At 38.7% G+C, this 19,075-nt stretch overlaps 1 protein-coding gene across 1 annotated transcript; it reads left to right on the forward strand.

Moving 5' to 3' along the window:
- Nucleotides 1-790: 790 nt before the first annotated feature.
- On the forward strand, nt 791-19,075 carry PCGF6 (polycomb group ring finger 6). Its single transcript, XM_057379598.1, has 10 exons — nt 791-1,150; nt 2,094-2,193; nt 3,494-3,590; nt 4,143-4,198; nt 5,050-5,109; nt 5,714-5,822; nt 7,348-7,375; nt 7,784-7,882; nt 12,522-12,608; nt 17,079-19,075. The coding sequence occupies exons 1-10, from the start codon at nt 806-808 to the stop codon at nt 17,127-17,129; spliced, it is 1,032 nt and encodes a 343-aa protein (XP_057235581.1). The 5' UTR covers nt 791-805; the 3' UTR covers nt 17,130-19,075.

Genomic DNA, 19,075 nt, shown 5'->3' on the forward strand with positions numbered 1-19,075 from the left:
GTGGGCACTGCGGGGGACACAGAGCTCCCTAAAGTAAACCAAGGATGGCACGGGACTGTGTGCCCTGTATGCCCTTAGGGGCTGTGTGCACAATTAAGTTAACTACGGCTGGGCCGCTGAGTTGTCCAGGTATTTCTAATACTGATTCTTTCATTCGTGTCTGTTAAACAGAGATTCTTTGATACTCGTCGAAAGGCTGAGAGCTGGGGGTGTTCAGCTTGGAGTTAAAAAAGGCTCCAGGGAGAACTTAGAGCGCCTTCCAGTACCTAAAGGGGCTACAAGAGAGCTGGAGAGGCTTTGGACAAGGGCATATAATGGCAGGACAAGGGAGAATGGCTTTAAACTGACAGAGTGTAGGTTTAGATTAGATATTAGGAAGAACGTCTTTACCATGAGAGTGGTGAGGCACTGACACAGGTTGCCCAGAGAAGCTATGGATGTCCCATCCTGGAAGTGTGCCAGGACAGGTTGGATGGGGCTTTGGGCAACTCGGTCTAGTGGAAGGCGTCCGTGCCCACGGCAAGGCGGTTGGAGCTACATGACCTCTGAGGTCCCTTCCAACCTAAACATTTTAATTATGTTAACAGAATTAAAACCTAATTTTGAATGAAATTAGTATTGTGTGATTGAGATTATTTCGGGGAAAATTAAGCGTTTATTAGCGAGTCACTTGGAAAAAAAAAAATTAAGAAAAAAAGCCGTGGGCGATAAAAACAATAAACCGTTCGTGGCTCRGTGTGTGCGCTGGCACAGCCACGCGTCCCTTAGAACTCTATTTCCCAGCGTGCCCCGCGGCGTTGCACGCATGCGCRTCGGGCCGCGGACCGACCCGCGCCAGCCCCGGTCCGTGGACATGGAGGGAGACGGCGGATCCGGGGTCCCGGCGCTGCCGGGCGGGGATGGAGCGGGCGCAGCCCAGGGCCCGGGCCCGGCCGATGAGGACCGGGACATGGAGGGGGCCCCCAGCTGCTCGGGGTCGCGCTCCCTCCCCTTCGAGTTCGAGCGGGGTCGCTCGGAGTCCAGCGGCGATGAGGACGACGACGACGAAGACGACGAGGAAGAGGAGGTGGAGGAGGAGGAGATGGAGGGCGACACCGGGGCTCGGTTCGGGACGGATGACGGGGARCTCGACTCGGACGATGACCGGGAGGTAAAGGGGGCGGGAGGGTGCCCGGGGCACAGCAGGCCCCGCTCCCGGCGTGCCCCGCGTGTGGTAATGGGCTTTTCATTATTTTTACTTTTTTTTTTTGTTGTTATTTATTTTAATATTTAATTTAGTATTACCCGAGTTCACGTCATCTGTCTCATGTAAGTGAAGCTTTTACAAACTCTCCTCGTGGCTGAGAGGGTGGTAGACGGTGGCACGTGGGCGAAATGAATGGTGTTATTGAGGGAAAGAAACCCCTTTAGTTGGCCTTTGGAACAAGAGGAAACTGAATGCAAGGATCTAATGTGTCACCTCTTTCAGACACATCTTCGTTACTAAAGAAGTTTATTCTTTTTTGAAATAATATTATTCAGCCAAGAAAGCTGTTGTGAAACTACTTGTGTGCGTTTCTGATAAGTATGTTTCAAGACCAGAATTCAAAGCAGTGAAATTCCRGTGTTTGCTTTAATGTGTATTTGTATAATCCCTAACTATGAGTAGAAACAAGAGATGACTGTCTCTTGTCATACAGATTTTCTTTATGTCTTGATTTGGGACCCCAACATAWTTGCTGAGCATTTTCAAGTAATTATGTTGTTTGCCACTACTATCCRCTTCAAGCTTGCTGACTATATGTTTTTTGTTAAAACAGTTTATCCAAAAGAACTTTTCCCAAATGATTGTTTAGTGTTCTTTTTTAAGTATGATTWATGAAACAAGTTGRATYSCTGTTGTCAAAAAGGTCAATTTTARAGGCTAGCTAAAAATCTTTAGAAAATAGCTGTGTATGGGGAGTGACTGATCTGTTAGGAAAACCCATTCCTGTAGCATATTGATCCTGTTTTTTTCCATGGGTTTAAGGCTATGGTAYTTTGGAAGATGCAGTCAGGGGATTTAATGACTTAGCCTGTGTATTCAGACTCATACCAATTGTCTTTGTTTGCAGCGTATGATAAACCTCGCAGAGCTGAACCCCTACATCCTGTGTTCCATCTGCAAAGGTTACTTTATTGATGCTACAACTATTACAGAATGTCTGCACACCTGTAAGTATCTGTCAGTATTGTCTGTCTAAGGGTTTAGTTGCAAATTTAAACAAATTCAGCTGTTGAGATGTTGAGTTCAGGGAAATAATTCTGTGTTTGAAGAGAATGTGTGTTTTGTTTATTCTGTTTCTTAAGCGAGATGTATTCGTGGGTATTTTAAGCATCAGAAAATGATGAAATCTATCAATCATGAAGTCAGCTTTCTATATTAAGAAGGAAGAAGAAACGATAAAGCCCAAGCAAGACAAAATTAGAGCTACTACATACATTTTCTTTTTTTTTTTTTTTTAAGTAGGCTCTGGGAATTTGAGTGTATAACTGAGAAAAGAAAGTTGAGTGGCTCTGCTTTTAATGGACTAGAAAGTTTCCTAAGCTGTTGTTGGTGTGAGCTTGTAAATTCACAAAACACTAAGCACCTGTGTGGAAGTTCAGATACAGAGACAGTGGTCTGCACCCATGCGACAGTTTGTCCATAATCTGATTAATGAAAATAGGTGGGTAATAAAAAAAMCTGATTTAATTGTGCTTGTCTTGTTATTTTTTCCCCTCAATCCTAGTGCTAGTTTTTCCAGTGCTAACAGAATAGTTTTCTCTCAAGACTATTAARACCCTTTCTGTGAAACTGACTCTTTCTGTGACACTCATGTTCCTGCCTGAATCCAAGAATCCTGGTTTACTAGACTTCCTAACCACTCATAACTGCATAGAGGGAAAAATCCTCCTTTCTCTCGCTCTTTCTGTTTTTTTTGTTTTGGTTTTTTTTCCCTTTTTTGGGGCACTGCTCACTGGTTTGGTCTATACCACGAAGTATTCAGCACAGTTTGCAATTTAGGAAGAGGCATAACTGCTAGTGAGGAGAGCATAATGTTGCAAATGCAACTGTGGTGGTGTCTTAGAGCTTTCCTGTTAAATGCTATGGAAAAATTTCCTGATAGGGAGCTGATAGGAAGCTGATTTGATAGTAGGTTTTTTATTCATGATATTTTCGCTCAGTAGCTTTCCTTCCAGATTTTTAAAGRACTTGTAAAACACAATGAAAATGGCAGAGTTATGATTTCTTACCTTGTTTCTACTGAAACTGTAGGGTGCTTTTCAGTCAATGTTCTGCCTTAGCTCTACTCGTGTTCTGTATACACATTGAACACTCCCCATGCATCCATTGGATTAGGAGTGTTCAGTGACTTCATTTTATCCCTGACACGTTTTTGGGGGGAAATCTGGCTGTATTTATCCCTTTTGCTTTAAGAGATGACACTGTATAATGGACAYGTGACTTCTATGGGGTTTCTTTTCTTTACAGTTTGTAAAAGCTGCATCGTGAGGCACTTCTACTATAGCAACAGATGTCCAAAGTGCAATATTGTTGTACATCARACACAGCCTCTTTATAATATCAGGTAATAAGTTTGTTCCATTTTTAGAGTTTTGCTACTTGCTTTTAAATAGACTAAACTTTTTTATAGACTTGTGCTTTGCTATTTGAAATGAAGGAATGGTTACAAGAAACACATTGTGTTCTTCATTAGCCTGAGTTTCATCACAATCATTAAGATTTAAAAACTCTTGTTATATCTAGTTTGTGTCAATTTCTAGGGTTTGTTACCCATGCCCTGGGTATTTTATGCATTTGCTCAGTGTTACAGGTAATACAAGCACTTAACTGTTTGCTTTGATTTCCTTTTAAAGTGAAGCCTTGTTGGCATTGTATATTTATTACCTCAAAAAATTGAGTTCTTGTTGCTTCAGCTGTTCATGAAGGGTGGCGCTTTAAACTTTGCATGGCTTCTGTTGGAGCTCTGTTGTAAGGATGAGTATTTAGAGAGATGTGGAGTTGCTGTTCTGTCACTGTATGTTCATCMCATTTCAATGTTGTGAAACTGTGTCACAGTTTCATTAAACTGTTTTGTGTTGCCCCAAAGACTCTCTTTTTCTTCTTTTCTATTTCATAGACTGGACCGACAACTGCAAGACATAGTCTATAARTTAGTTGTCAATCTGGAGGAAAGTAAGTCCTTTTCTTTATCATATTACTATTTAGAGATTGAAAATAAGAAAACAGAGTAATTCAAAACTTTGTTTCTCTGGCTCTAAAATAGTTTTGTGATATTTTGTTATAAGTTGTAATGAATTAATTATGACAACTGGCATCTTTCTGGCTGCTAAATGCTATTMTGGGTAGTGGTGAGTACCCTGTCTCATGAAACACTGCTGTCAWTGTATCCAGATAAACATCCAGATAATATTTCATAATCACTCCTCTTACTTTTGTAGAACTAAATCATATTCTAAAACATTCACTTGGCTCAGCTGAAAAAAAGTTGCTAAAACTGATTCTCTCAAATGCTGTTATTTTTTCCTCATTGCCATATTTATTTGTCTGATTTTAGATGTATTCACTGTCTCATCTCATTTATCTTCAACTTTGGAGCCAATGAATCTGCACAGTCCACCTGGGTGGACTGAGTGAAATATACAATCTATTGGATATGTAGGGACTATAGATGGTATTTCCTTTTATACCATGAAAGTATATGTATATTTAAAAATGTGTATATATAAATAGAGCATAGAATAAAAATATTCTATGCTATATTTATATATATAGCATGAGCCATGACAGCCAGAAGGATACTAGTTCTTGCAGCTATTTCAGTATTATTTATGTTCAGTTKCTCTGGTTTCCTCCCAGTTTTTACTAAAAAAATTTAAGTGTCTCAGCCCTGTATGAAATACTAGTGATGGTGAAGGTCTGCAGAAACTTGGAAAGTTTTTACTGCTCTGACCATTGAAAATTGGTCAATGAGAATGGATATTCTCAGCATCTCATTTCAAGCTGTCTTGTGCATTTTTTTTCAGGAGAGAAAAAGCAAATGCATGATTTCTATAAAGAAAGAGGATTAGAAGTGCCCAAACCAGGTGAGCTATAATCATTTTAGGGAACATTGTTAAGGAAATACTGATAATGATAAACTATAATTTAATGTTAAGAGCTTTCTTTAAAATATTAGCTTACAATTAAAGATGGAAGTAGTATTGGAAGTATGGCATTCTTAGTTATCTGGATATTCTAACTTGTCACAGATCTCAGATTACAAAAATAGATTAATTGGCAACACTTAAAACCAGATTATGGTTTGATTATTTTAAACTATTTCACTTGCAACTAGGAAATATATGTAAAATGTGCATTAATTTTCTGGTTGTTTATAGAGAATAGACAATACAAAGGAGTCAAAATGAGAGCTTCAAAGTCTGCTCAACAGTGGGGTATTATTCTAAATATTTTGCGTCTTCCTATCAAACAAAACTCCTTGGAGAGTGGTATGCTGAAAGATATTGAAGTGCTTGTTCAGATACACAGTATAGATTGTAGGAAGAGCTGATTTAGTAATAAAAAAGAGAATGAATTGCATGGGCTTTTTTTCCTGATGAGCTATTGTGTGTTGCTTGGTTCATGTTAGTATCTTGTGCTACTTTTATTTCAAGTTATCTTTGCATTTTGGCTACTTGAATATTTTAGCTGTCCCACAGCCAGTTCCWCCAAGTAGAGGAAGACCTCGAAAAGTTCTGGGCTCAGTGTTCCGGATCCCACCAGAACTTGACATTTCCATACTTCTGGAGTTTATTGGGTAAGTTGTGGGCAAATGTAAGAGCAACTGGCTRACATGAGGGTGCTGCTGGCTTTTGTTGGACCATTAACTGGCTCTTGGTTTTCATTAAATGTGCATTTCGTTCATCTCAAATAGCAGTTGGGAGCCCGTTTTAACTTACAATTCAATAGTGACAACCAGCTGTGCACAGCTAGATGATACAGATAATTAAATGTTTAAGATGTGTCTTCCTATAAAAGTAGCTTCCTAGTAAGTATAGTTTTGAAATGTAGATGTGTTTGTGTTGTTACAAAGTAAAAGTACAGTGCAGTCTCAGTAAACTGAAGAGAAATGCGTGTGTGTTCCAGTCCCTGATCCCTGCAGGTGGCAGTGCTGTTAATGCTGGATGTGCTCATAACAGGCTCTTGGCGCCTTTCAAATAACTTAACGTTTTYAACTTTCTTTGGACTGTGAATCCATGTACCTGGCTTAATTATTTATGTGGAGAGAAGCACAGAATGTATGTAATAAAAAAAAGATGATGGCTTGACAGCACCTAGTTTGTATTTTATTTTAGTGACTTTTTAAAACTTKGCTATTGTTTGATAATTTATATGGTCAAAATCAAATGATTTTATATGGGCAATAAGAGATGAATAAATCATCTTGGATAAAGAAAATGTGGAATAGATTGGACCAGCCAGAAGAAATTGTTACTTTGAAAGTCTGACTGTCTGTATTGTGTCTTTGCAGTATATAGCATAGGTCATCTGTGGGACTGTATCTCTCATATGTACATACTTGCTAATACAATGCAAGAATAATGAAATGTCATGTATTGGCTTTAATTAATTGAGAAATTTATGCATTGCAGTACAAGAATGAGGTATGAAATACAGATGATCARTGGTAGATCACATTCTTAGGCTGTGCAAATCAGTGAACCTTGGCTGAAGCCAGCTGGAAATTTGGTCATTTGTCATCTCTGTGTGTRCTTCACATTCCAGAGAGACACATGGTGCTTTTCTGAGTTCCTAGATAGCATTAGCATTAATATTATCATATGAACAGCATTAGTGTGTTATCTGAAAGGCCAACATCTGGCCCACAGAGCCCCTTAGGTGGCTGGATGTGTTCTGTCAGCGACTTCTTAGGTACTGCTTGTAGAAGTTCCAAATATCAAGGATCATGAAGTATGGATGTTTAAGCAGCATGAATATTGCAACTCCTCCTATGAAAATTGGTGTTAATGCTGTGTTTAAAAATAGTTTTAGGCTGTGTTGGGTTTTATTCACATTTTATGTAGATAAACTGTAATGTCATAAATAGCTGAATTCACAAGAAAAATGGAGCAGAAGAATAAAGGGTAGGAGAAAGGTATATATAAATTTAGTCTGGTATTATTTCATGTATAAGGTTAATGAAAGGAAAAGCCCGAGTTGGAAAAATAAGTTTGATATGCAAGATTCATAAACCGGTAAGTCACTGTTACAATAAAGAGCATGAGGATATTAATAACTGTTAATCTTAGCAATATTGACTATTTACTCTTCTGTTTTTTCAGAGCTAATGAAGGCGCAGGGAATTTTAAGGTACAAATGTGATTAAATTTTTTTTCTTCTTTTTATCCTTATGTTTCACAGTACTTTTTCATCATATTTTTTCATCTTCAGTATCACCTCCTATCCTTTCTGTCTCATATTTGCCCTACTTTCTGCTTCGTTGTTTATCCTGGGTTTCTTTGGCCACACAGATGTTTAAAATATGTAAAAATTAATCAGTTATTGATTATTTTAAAATGTTTTATACATCATCTGGAGTCTTAAAACATATTTAGTCTTTTCTCTATGAGGTAGTCTGCAAATAAATCAGAGAAGGGTCCAAAATTGTGAGCTGTCTTTCTCTGTTGTTGGGCTATCACTTGGGTTTGGAGTTTACAAGGGATCAGTGCCAAAAACTTTAACGTAATTTAACTTAAAATCTTTATTYCTTCTGTGCAGCCTTTGGAAAARAAGTTTGTGCGTGTTTCTGGAGAGGCAACAATTGGACATGTGGAGAAATTCCTCAGAAGAAAAATGGATCTAGACCCTGCCTGCCAGGTATGTCCCTTGCTTTGGCAGTCACAAGTTGTCTGTGCTTTGGACAGAGGTTTCCATTGCTCATTAGATTGTAGAAGTAATGTTAGMGGTTTTTAATACAATAAGGATTCAAAAATCAATTCTTTGCAATGTTTTGATCTGTAAAAAACCATTCTTCTTGCTCATTTGCAACCTGTTCAAATTTTCATAGTACTGTACTAATTGGACAGTATTTCTAAAGTGCTGTGTAAGATTTCAGCCAATGGAATTCAAAAGCCAAGAGATTCTGCTSTTTCAAAGGTAAAACTGGGCAGGAAAGTGGGAATGTGGGAGCAGAGATGGGTACAAGCTGAGTAATAGTAAAATTTAACTGAAAGTAAACAAGGGCTAGGAAAAAATTATACTATGGATGGATGCGTTGAAATGAAAGGTATGAATGCAAATGCAGACACTTTCCTCCAAATAAGGATTCAAATGAGCAGAATATGGTACAAAAGAATTTACCCTCATATTTCTCAACCATTTTGAGAGGAACTGCRCATCAAAACCAGTTTTCAATTCTTCAGTGTATTTCAGCAGCCATTCAGTTGARAAAGTGCAGGGGTTCTGTAATGTGTAAATAATTTATAAAACATTTAGTGGAAAATCAGGCTGATGCTGATGTGAATAGGCAAATTCTAGAAGTTAAGTAGTGGTTTGGAGATGAAGCTGTTTTCATGCAGCAGCAACTGTCTAAGATAACATAGCATGACTGTGTGGCTCAGTAATSAGTATTCATGCTGCTTACATTTTCAGTGGTGACAGAGCAAATCAGATACAAATTATTCRTCCTGTAGAGGAATTAATGTATTTYCATTTGCTGGTTTCCTCTCAGTGAGAGCCTGTAGCTTTTAGGTGGTGGTGTCTTGATATGCTAAACAAATAAAAAGATCCTCAAAATGAGGCTGGAGACACTTCTTGCATCAATTGAGTTGTTTATTTGAGGGGAAAGAATTGTTTTGTTTATTTGGATTTTCTTAAGAGGTGCATCAGAATCTTAGTTTTCAGGAACTGAGCATCTGTCATGGAAACTGCAGGTATCCATCTTTCAGAATCAAACTGGGCCTATGTGTTGGGTGGTTTATAACCCACCCTCCTGAAATTCTGACTCTGCTTGGACATGTCTGATTTAATTTTTACATGTGGAATATGAGCTAACACTTGCCTTTCTTCATTGACCTGCACAAGTGCAATGAATTTAGGTTAATGAAAATTAAAAAAGCCATCTGGCTGGTGTGTGGCAGTATATATAAAAGTCTAAAAAGCAGTTTTGAAGCCACTGCTTTTGTTCTTTTTCTCSTACTCTGAGGATTCAAATTACTTTCAGGCTTCTGTATTTGCATTTGCAGATGGATTATGATTTAAATTTTCTAGTTTATCTGAAGGTTAAGTCTTCCTTTATTTTTATCTACCCCTTGAGCTGGCAGACAGTAGTTTACTCTTTCTGATRCTTCGTTCTGAACTCTGTGCTTTTGGGCAACAGTTAATTTTCTATATGAATTTATGTACACTTCTAATTACAAGGTGTCTCTTGTATATTCTTGCTTTAATTTGTTGGAAGAGGGTGAAAATAATTTTTTGGAAACTGGAATTGCCAGTAATAGCTAAGCAGGTAACATTTAATATGAGCTAAATACATGATGTGGTATTTGGAACTCAGTAGGTTCTTTGACATCTCTTTAGAGTGTGATCTCCTTTGAGGTCCTCCTGCAGCAGAAGTATTCCATCTTGTTATTCTTTCTGTAAGGATGAGAGAAACTGCTGAAAAACTTGCAGCTCAGCTGCTTGGAATTCATTAATGTAGCTGGTGGAACAGAAAAGTTCCATAGCCAGATGTACATTCCTGAGAATGTGTGTGTGARCTGCAGCCTGGGGGAGATGGGAAGAAAGGAAGTCTGTGCTCGTGAAGTATAATTGTTGGTGCAATTTTTTATATGCCAGTCTTAGACTCTGGAATAAAAGCATCCAGGGCCTTTGGAAAGTAAACAGCAGTTAGAGGAAACAAAAAATTCTGACAGCTTTTTGAATAATTAACCCAAATACTCATGTCAGTCTCTAAAACTTTGTGTTTTCTTTGTCCTTCCCTGGGTAGTATGAGTTGAAGAAACTAGATAGAAGCTATTGATTGAAGTCTAGTGTTTCTAGGCCAGATTCTCCCTTGGGATGAGTCTTATGTGAGGTGTCCCTTACATGAACTTTTTCTATTTCTATCTCAGTGAGTATGAATTTATAATTGTATGTTATGGTGGCTTTTAGAGAAATAGCTCTAATAGCAGACATGCCACCTTAAAGAAAAGAAGTGGCATAATGGAAAGCCTACTTTATTTTAATAAGAATTTTAACAGAAGTGACTGAGCATTCAGCAGATCCACCTTCATGCTTCCTTTTAGCAAAATGTCAAGCTACAGTTATTGCTGTCTCAGGCAATCAGTACTAGTTGGCTTCAGTTTTACCAGTCATTTGAAATTTTAGTAAATTCATTGCCCTTGTGGTGCTGGTGCCTCTTTTGTAATAGARCATAATCATTCCTGAATGACACAAGGATTTCTCTGAGTCAAATTTCACAACTTCTATCCACACTGACCTGGAATTTTTTTTCCATTTTATGTTTTATTCTCTTGTCCTTACGGAATGAACCCTAGCATAACAATTAACAGGTGGAATTTCAGGCCTTGATGCTGGAATTAGGAGATTAGGTATTTGGTATTCAGAGAATTCTAATACAGTAAAYGTGAGAAACTCTTCTCAATTTATTATTAGGCACTGATTCTTTAATGACTACCTTTTGAAACTGGAGCAGCAGGTACAACAGTGGGATACTTTCAAATGAGCATTCTAATTTTGTTTTGAGAGATTGTCAGCATCTGTGACTGTCTGTTTGCATCCTKTCTTGGTCAAACAGATTAGATTTTCTATTTCTGTAGAATACATAAAATATGTATTTATGTTTCAGTGGGAGCAGGATTGAGTTTTCAGTGCCTTATGGTACAAAAATTATAGAATTAATCTTATAAAGCTAAGTAATTAAACTCATGTCACTGGAAGGCAAAGCAGTCATGTCTGTCTTCCTGCAGTAATAAATGTAGAGGTTGGAATGTGTGGAAGATAGCAGAAATAATTGCAGACAGTATTCCAAAATAAAAAGAAATACAACATTTTAAATGCTGTGTTGAATACATCACATGTTGATGTTAACTGTGTATGCGTGTGAGTAAATATGGATCAATGTTGTATGTTATGTCCACCCAAATTTTTATTCCCTGGTTTCCTCCTAGAAGCTAAAAGCAGAAGTACTACTAAGCAGTTTACGTCTTCTGTACATTAAGAATCAAACATTTAGACAATATTCTGTATCATTCTTATACAATACAGACAGTGCAGTAAATCAGTCCTTTTTGAGTCTCTGAAGAGTAGAATTCCCACTTTCCTAAGTCTCAGAGCGTGGTCTGCCAACATAAATCTTACTAAATCTTTTCATGAAGAATGAGACAGAGATAGTGGGTCAGCTTGCAGAAGAAGATAAATCTGGGGGAGTGGAATAACTGCAGCACGGAGTGCATCCTATAGTGGCAAGTGGCTGTATTAGACAATAACGTCATGATATTGCAGTGTGCTCCCCCACTGCTGCAGGGGCAGAGCTTGGGCAGTTCCCTTGCAGGAAGCTGTGGGACAGCTCATTGTCAATGCTCTTCAGTTTTGATGTTTTGTCAATTCACAAATGAGAGCATTCTCATTTCCTTGTCTAGAAATTTCTCACAAGGAAAATGTAAGCAAGCTGCAGTTGAGAGAGAAACAGTGCTGTGTTAGCTGCTCTAATTTGGAATTTTAGACACTGGATTTACATTATGCTCAGTAAATCAATGGTAACTTTAGAGAGAAGCCTATTTTTCATAACAGCCAAGGCAAGGAATTCAAAATACCTGATTAGGGTTTGTGGTTTTGTGTGCAATAACTAAACAAAAGTGCCTCCTGCAGAATTGCAGGCACCACTGACAGAGTGCAGCTGCAGTAGAGAACAATGTGTGGAGCTGCTGRGTATGCCCTGCAGCAGCATCCCAGGAATACTGACTGAGTGCATGCAGAAGGAGAACTGTGATGTAACTGCTGACAAAGGCATGCACCAAGATGCTCTTTTCTRTTAAGACACTTCTTACAAACAGCTGCATTAAGTGGAATTAGTCACGTATTTTCTCATTCAAGATAAGAAGGGGGGTGCCAATGGCTCATTTTTTGTTAYTGGCACAAAGTTTGCCTCTTTTGCAGCTGATGAATGACTTTTGTGGGATCATTTTGATGTTTGTGGGATCATTTTAATACATGACCCAAATTCCCATTAAATTCATCGCAGCTATTATTGAATAGCCTGTTTCAGTGGACACACCAAACTGAGTGAAACAATAAACTGTYCTCTCTGTTCAGCCGTGAGCCCAGGTCAGGATCATGAGAGGAATTAGGGCAGGGCAGTAGTGTTGTGAATGCTAAATACATTTGGACAATAAAGGTAAAGCTGGGTTTAGTGTCTAACATGCTAGAACTGAACTCTGCTAATAGAATTTGCTTGGGTACTGTTTTGCAGCTCCAAAAGTAAGTTGGACTTGACCATGTTTGTGTTTTTTCACAGGTGGACATAATCTGTGGTGATCACCTGCTAGAGCACTACCAGACACTGAGGGAAATCCGTCAAGTCATAGGAGAGAGTGCAGTACAGGTAGGTGTGGCAGCTGGGGCTTTGTTCCAGTCTTCTGTTGCAAAACAGAAGATTTCTCTCTTAAGCTCTCRGGTAGCACCAGCTTGCCTGAAGAAGTCTCTCAGAATATCTGTCCATCTTATGTAAAACCATTTTTATCTTGTAAGTAGAGCTGACAAGTGTACCATGTTCTTGGTTATTTCCTGATGTGAGACATTTGTGATGGGTTTTGGTTTTTTTTGGGGGGGTTTTTTCCCCTCAAAACAAGTTGCTATCTTACCAGTGATAAATTGTACCAGCCATTCTTTCAATTACTTGGTTTTCCTCTCTGGCAATTAAATCTCTGCAGGAAATTGGAGGACAAATCCCAAAATCCCTTCTGACTGGGTCAGGAGAATAAACTTGCACATAAAAACACAAAGATGGAGGGTAATGAATGCAGTGAATGTGCTTGATGTGTACTGTATTGGTTCTGGTCACAGCAGGACTATGACCAGCTATTTCTTGTCGATAACTTGCTGTCTTTAATGTTGCTGACTTTACAAACAAGGGTGCATTTTTAAAATGATGTGAATCTTTTCAAAGCATCTTTAAAGGACCACACCATTTTAGAAGTGCTGCAAAAATGGTGAAGTACTCTGCCAAGTGCATAGTAAGAGAGAGAAGTAAAATTGTGATCTATGGTGACCTGTACGTTAATCTAAACTTGTAAGTCTGAAAAGTTAGTATTTAATACAGTGGGAAGAAAAAGGATTAGATGGATATTTTATTTGGAAGCAATCTTAGCAGATAGCAGAAGAGCTAACATAGTAGCTAAATCACCTGTCCTTGCTTGTTTTTGCACACACATGCACAAACCTTTACATTTTACCTTTACAAAATTCCTGCTGCGCTCTCTTATGCTACAGGAAGGCTTCTGTTAGGGGCAGGAAGTGAAAAGCTGATTTTGAGATAACTTGGACTTTCCATCACCTCTACCTGATTTGAATCACTAAGAGGGGTTCCAGAGTTGAGGCAGAGGTATTTGGCTCATGTTAATACTGGCAGACATTAAAAGTCTGTGAGGCTCAATTCCCTTTGATAAATAATAGCCACACCTGATATTTTAGCTGTTTTATAATAGCATGAAGAAGAAATGAAAACATAACCTAACCCAGTTTGGGGAGCAGGGGCATAGAAACTGGGAGGAAGTGGATACTAGTAACAAACTTGTTTCTAATSTTATGATTTATTGTAAGTTCAGCAATCAGCACATAGGGATGGAAGTGCTCTCTACTRAAAGCTTCAGCAAATGGCAGGGGGATGATACATTTCTGAGTCCAGGGGTCAAGTCACATAGATGGTTGTGCTTAGCWTGAAAGCTTTTCATATATGAGAAATGCTCTTAGGGAAGCATTTCAAGAAATTCTGCATCAGTTTCATTTTCTTGTCAGAATTGGGTCTGCCTGATTGATGTTTAGTGATAAAGTACCAGTCAGCAGCTCCACAAAGAGAACAGTTGTCTTGGGRTGCATTCTCCAGTGATGTTTCAAGTCTCATTTATTACCAAATCAGTATGCTAGCAGTTAATTCTCTCAAGGCTTCTCTATTGAACAAACAAATGGAAAAAAAACCCTTGCCTTTTTGCGAAGTCTTGTTCTTTCACAGTCACTTTCAACAGCGAATTTGAAAGATCAGGTTCATCCTTAATTTCTCATTTTGTTAGAAAAACTCTTAGGCTGCCAAGTAGTTACAGTAGGAATGTTGCTTTTCTTTTGATATTGAAGTAATTTTGACATTTTCATGTTCTTTGGCCTAATTATTATTTTTCAAAAATCAAAGGGATACATTTCTAGGATTAAAAAACCTTGGGAAATATTTTTAGATTATTACCCATTAAAAAAAAACCCAGAGGATAGGTCAAGTCTAAAATGTTAAAATGGTGAGGGTTGTTTGTTTCTCACCAGGATCTGAAATTCAGTAAGGAGCACAGTTGTCCTGGCCAGTGAAACTACAAGTACAGAGGGGCATTTGATGAATTTTATATTAAACTCCAAGGGCATCTTGTGYCTTTGTAACTTTCCAGTCTTTCCAAATCAGTGTTGGAGCTTGGAATGTCCCTAACAGTGCTCACCAGGATGCTGAGGCACTGTTCAAAAATGCTGTTGTTATTTACAGGTTTCTGAGGTTCATTATAGATGCTTTATGCAAAGAAAACAGCCTCAGTAGCTACTTCTGCAACAGAAAGTCATTTAAAAGAATAAACATTGGACTCTTTTATTTAGATGAGTGCAACCACTGTTAGAGGAGGAAAATAGCTGCTATTCTGAATTACATTTTTCACTTGTAAGTTCATTCATGCCAACAATTATTCTTTTTGCTGGGAAAAGTAATTATAAAAATGGAGATAAGTTTCTCTTTGACAAATTAATTTTAACATGCATTCTTTGGTAGCATTTGCAGTGCATTATAACATATGTTGTGTGTGATTTATTTTTCTGTGGGGAGGTTTTAGTGGCTTTTACTTGCACTGAATGGTTCTTAAGATTTGTTTGTGAAGATTTTGGATGTTGTATTTTTTTTTTCCTACTGCCTAGCAGTGTGTAGTGATGCCTTAGAGCCTGAGCAAATTAATGTCTCCTGGAGGTGCAAGCTAGCAGGATTTTAGCTCTTCAGGATACATTTCTGACATTCAAACAAGTGTGGGAAGATCAAGTGTAATCTGATGATAAAATAAATATTCCTGATACTGGCCCCATAGTAACTTGTTTGGGTTGTTTTAATTGGAGTAAATAGGCAACTAATTTTAGTGGTTGAATGTAAGCAATTGACATGTTCATTTCTGAGTAGTTGACAGAAGGCTGAAAAAAAATCAGGAATTAATCTTGTAGATGTCAAGATATTTTGACATTTCTGAAATTGGGTGGTTGGTTAAATCTTCCTAATTAGCTGAAAGTAGGATTTCTCGCTCTGTTAAGGGCAAAACTATAAAAAACTCACAGACAGAATTTATATAATAAGAAACAGCTTTGCTTTTTTTTTTTTTTAACAGTGTAAAACTTGAGGAATTTACTGCAAGGAGTGATAAAAGACACTTACAGAAACTTTTGAAGGGTCAATTTTGTTACCAGGCATTGATTTTCGCCTGTAATTAAGAGTTTGATAAGTAGCTGAGAAAGGAAGCTTGTTATTAACTAAATGGGAGTGTAACTTSTTCCCTGTATTACCTTCCACCCCTCTGCTGCACAAATGCAACCCGGTCCAAGCTGCTGGKTATTTTCACTTGTCTAAAACTGGGCTTTCTCAGAGTTCTGCATCACTGCTGGATATAATGAGCTCACACATGGGAAAAGCTAAAAGGAGCAGCTTCCTCGATGTCCTTGGCCCTTGGCACAGAGGTTTGGCAGATGATMATGGTCTCTTTGTAGCTGTCACCTTTTTGTAACCCAATGCTATTGTGCTRTTTTTTGGTCTCCTGAGCTAGGTAGCAAGAGCCTGTGCTCTGATTTAATTACTGTGACCTTCTAGCACATATTTCCTGTCCAAGTGTTTTACTCTTYGCTGTGGGGTTATTGAATTCGGGAAGTGAGCACTTTCTGTTGCTGCCCTTAGAGCGTCAAAAGGGTTGTGTACTCTAATCTTTGGGTCTGTCAGCTCCACTCTAAGACACTCTACACACTCAGTTTGGTGTAACAGGTGGGATCCTTTTCAGTTTTTTTGGATCAGGGTCACAAATGTGTGTCAAAGGACACTGGAGAGCTTTGCTTTTTTTCTGTGCCTGCCTGAGTTAGCCTTGAGATTTGTAATGAACAGTGAGAGCTCATTCTCCATTTAGTCTTWCTTTTAATAACAGTATCTAGAGAAAGCAGCTGAGCATAGAAATGTGTAATACTTTGGAGGTGAGTAATTACTGAGTAAGAAGTGCCAGTACTGGAGTAACTCTCAGCTTCTGTTTGTAGAGAAGGACTTGCAGTGGATTTGTCCTTTGGGTTAACAGGGGTATTTCCTTTAAATGTCCTGCTACCAAATGTGCCATTTGAAAACTGTTCATCAGATAATACATTGTTGCATTATCTTCTTGTATAAATATCTCTTTGAGAAACTGCTGTGGATAAAAAACTGGGTTTGACCACAATTTTTTGCCAAAAAATRAAGCTTTGAATGTGTCTTATTTTCTCTATTGAAGGAGCTAATGGGCACAAGGAATAAGCATCTTTGGGAAGGTRTAGCAACATTTTTATGAGCCAGAGGTTCCCGAGTAACCTCTTAGAACCTGTCCTATCTGAAAAGAAGTGAGGACAATCAGGCTTCTCTCTTCATATTGGCAAATGCTGCCATGCAAAAATTTATGCTAGTCACCTACTTGCCTCGATATTTCAAAACTTGCATTGTCCATACATAAGGGACATGGTATAAAATGGTGAGATTGTACCTGGGGTCCTGCCATGCAGCAATTGTTGTACCAGGAAGGGGAAGTGCTATGATGATACAATTTCTTTTTCTTCTCTCTAGGATGGTCTACTTGTACTGCACTATGGCTTGGTGGTATCYCCACTAACTTAAAGGTTGTTGAAAGATCAGATGGCAAATGAATCTGAAGTCGTGGAGCTTCTTCACAGCTGTTTCTCACCAAAGAARCCAACACATTTCCTGTGGCAGGAAGCAAGTGAAAGGAACCACCACTAACTGCTGTGTGCTTGTAGTGTAACGTCTGACTTYAGCACTGTAAAAAATTGCAGCTCCTGTAAGTACAGCTGTAGATGTTGCTATGCTTCATGTTACAAATTACTGTCTTCAAATTTCACTCAGCTCAGGGAAATTAAATGCTCGAAGTAGCTGAATTTTTTTACTTTCTGAAACCACAAGATTTCACAGGGCAAACAGCCTTTTTTTCCTCTAAGCTCTGAGGTATATCTTGCTGTCTAAGTGTGTAGCTAGAACAGTGCTCTCAGGGATGATCTTCAGTGAGCAGTATAATTTGTTTTGGGGAAGAGACAGTCATTTGCCTAAAAAAAACAGCGTACTGTGATCATCTGTCTTTGGATGTGATTTGGGAAGAGGAAGGAAACTTCAGAAAYGCAGACCAAAATGGGTAGAAAATGATGCMGCATAAGCATTGTTTTTCGAGAAGTAGCATTAAATTTAGTTGYTTTTCTTGAAGAAAGACAATTTCGTTTGCACTGGAAATATATTTGCTGGTAGTTTGGCTGATACCAAATGGTGGATCATGCATCTCTAGTCTGAATGGAGATGAGCTGGCTGTAAGCTGGTGAAACTATGCATGAAAAAAAAAAGTAGCACCTCTTTCTACCTGCTTGCTGTGTATAAAGTAATCACTACCAACCTGATTCTGCTATCATGTAAAATCTGTCAACTGACTTGACTGTCAGGAGCATAAATCCATTCACTTTAGCACATACCTCTCCAGCAGCTGTGAAGATGGTCGCTTTTTCCACTCTTTYTAATGTGTTTTAGTGCATTGTAGTGGAGACCAGGGTTGAGTAATGTAATACTTGCCTGTTAYTACCAGATTCACAGAGGACATTAGGTGATTTTAATTTTAACATACTAAAATATTAGGTTTTGTGACAACTGTAACACTTCAAATTTTCTTCTGTTTAAGATTTCTGTGTTGTTTTGTGCAGCATGAAGGACCAGAGAGCTCTGTGTGTTGTGGTCTTGCTGCATACTGTGTCATCAGYGTGGGGATTCATGAAAGCTTCCATTAGCACCAGGCTCCTTCCCTTCCCTACAGTCGGTGTAGGGAAGAGATTACTTTGTAAGGCATTTCAGAGCACCAAAGTTACAGAGCCACAGAATGGTGTCAGAGACTGAAATAATTCATGCCTCAAACATTGATACGAAAGAAACTACGACCAAAAGGAGGCTTCCTTGAAATACCTGATTAGGACTTTCAACTGCCAAGAAACCTATTGTTCAGTTATCTCAGGCTGAGAGAAAAAAATGCATCCACACAAAAGCAGCAGAGATTGCTCCCTGGCTAAATTTGGGGTGGGGGAGGCCACAGCTCAAAGCCACATACTGTCCCCACCCCTTCCCCCGAAACAGAGAGCATGGAGAAGAAATTACACAGACTAGCCCCACAGGCCACATCCACAGGACATTCAGGTGAAAAACARCTGAGGGAGTGTCATAATCCATCAAAAACTCCCCAGAGTGCTCCCCTGAAGCTGAGCACCACAGGATGCAACCGATTCAGTCTGCTGCAAGGGACTGTCCCCCTGCCCTGGGAGGACATGCCTGGACATTGCCACCTGCCTGAGCTATATYAACCTGTGGGATTCTGTGCRTTCTTGTGGGGACCATCACCACCAAGAAAACCASCTRGAGAGGATCAACACAACATCRTTAGGATCCACAGAGAGTGATATTTTCCTTATTCTGTCACTGTCCACCCCACCTCTTTTCTTWCTTCTCCCTTTCTYTCTTTTCTCCTCTYTCCCTCTCATATTTGCTATCAAATAAAAYCCATACTATTGACTGGCATA

This window comes from Malurus melanocephalus, unplaced genomic scaffold (assembly GCF_030028575.1).
Source record: "Malurus melanocephalus ecotype Western Australia unplaced genomic scaffold, MMel_1.1 scaffold_12, whole genome shotgun sequence".
NCBI classification, from domain to species: Eukaryota; Metazoa; Chordata; class Aves; order Passeriformes; family Maluridae; genus Malurus; species Malurus melanocephalus.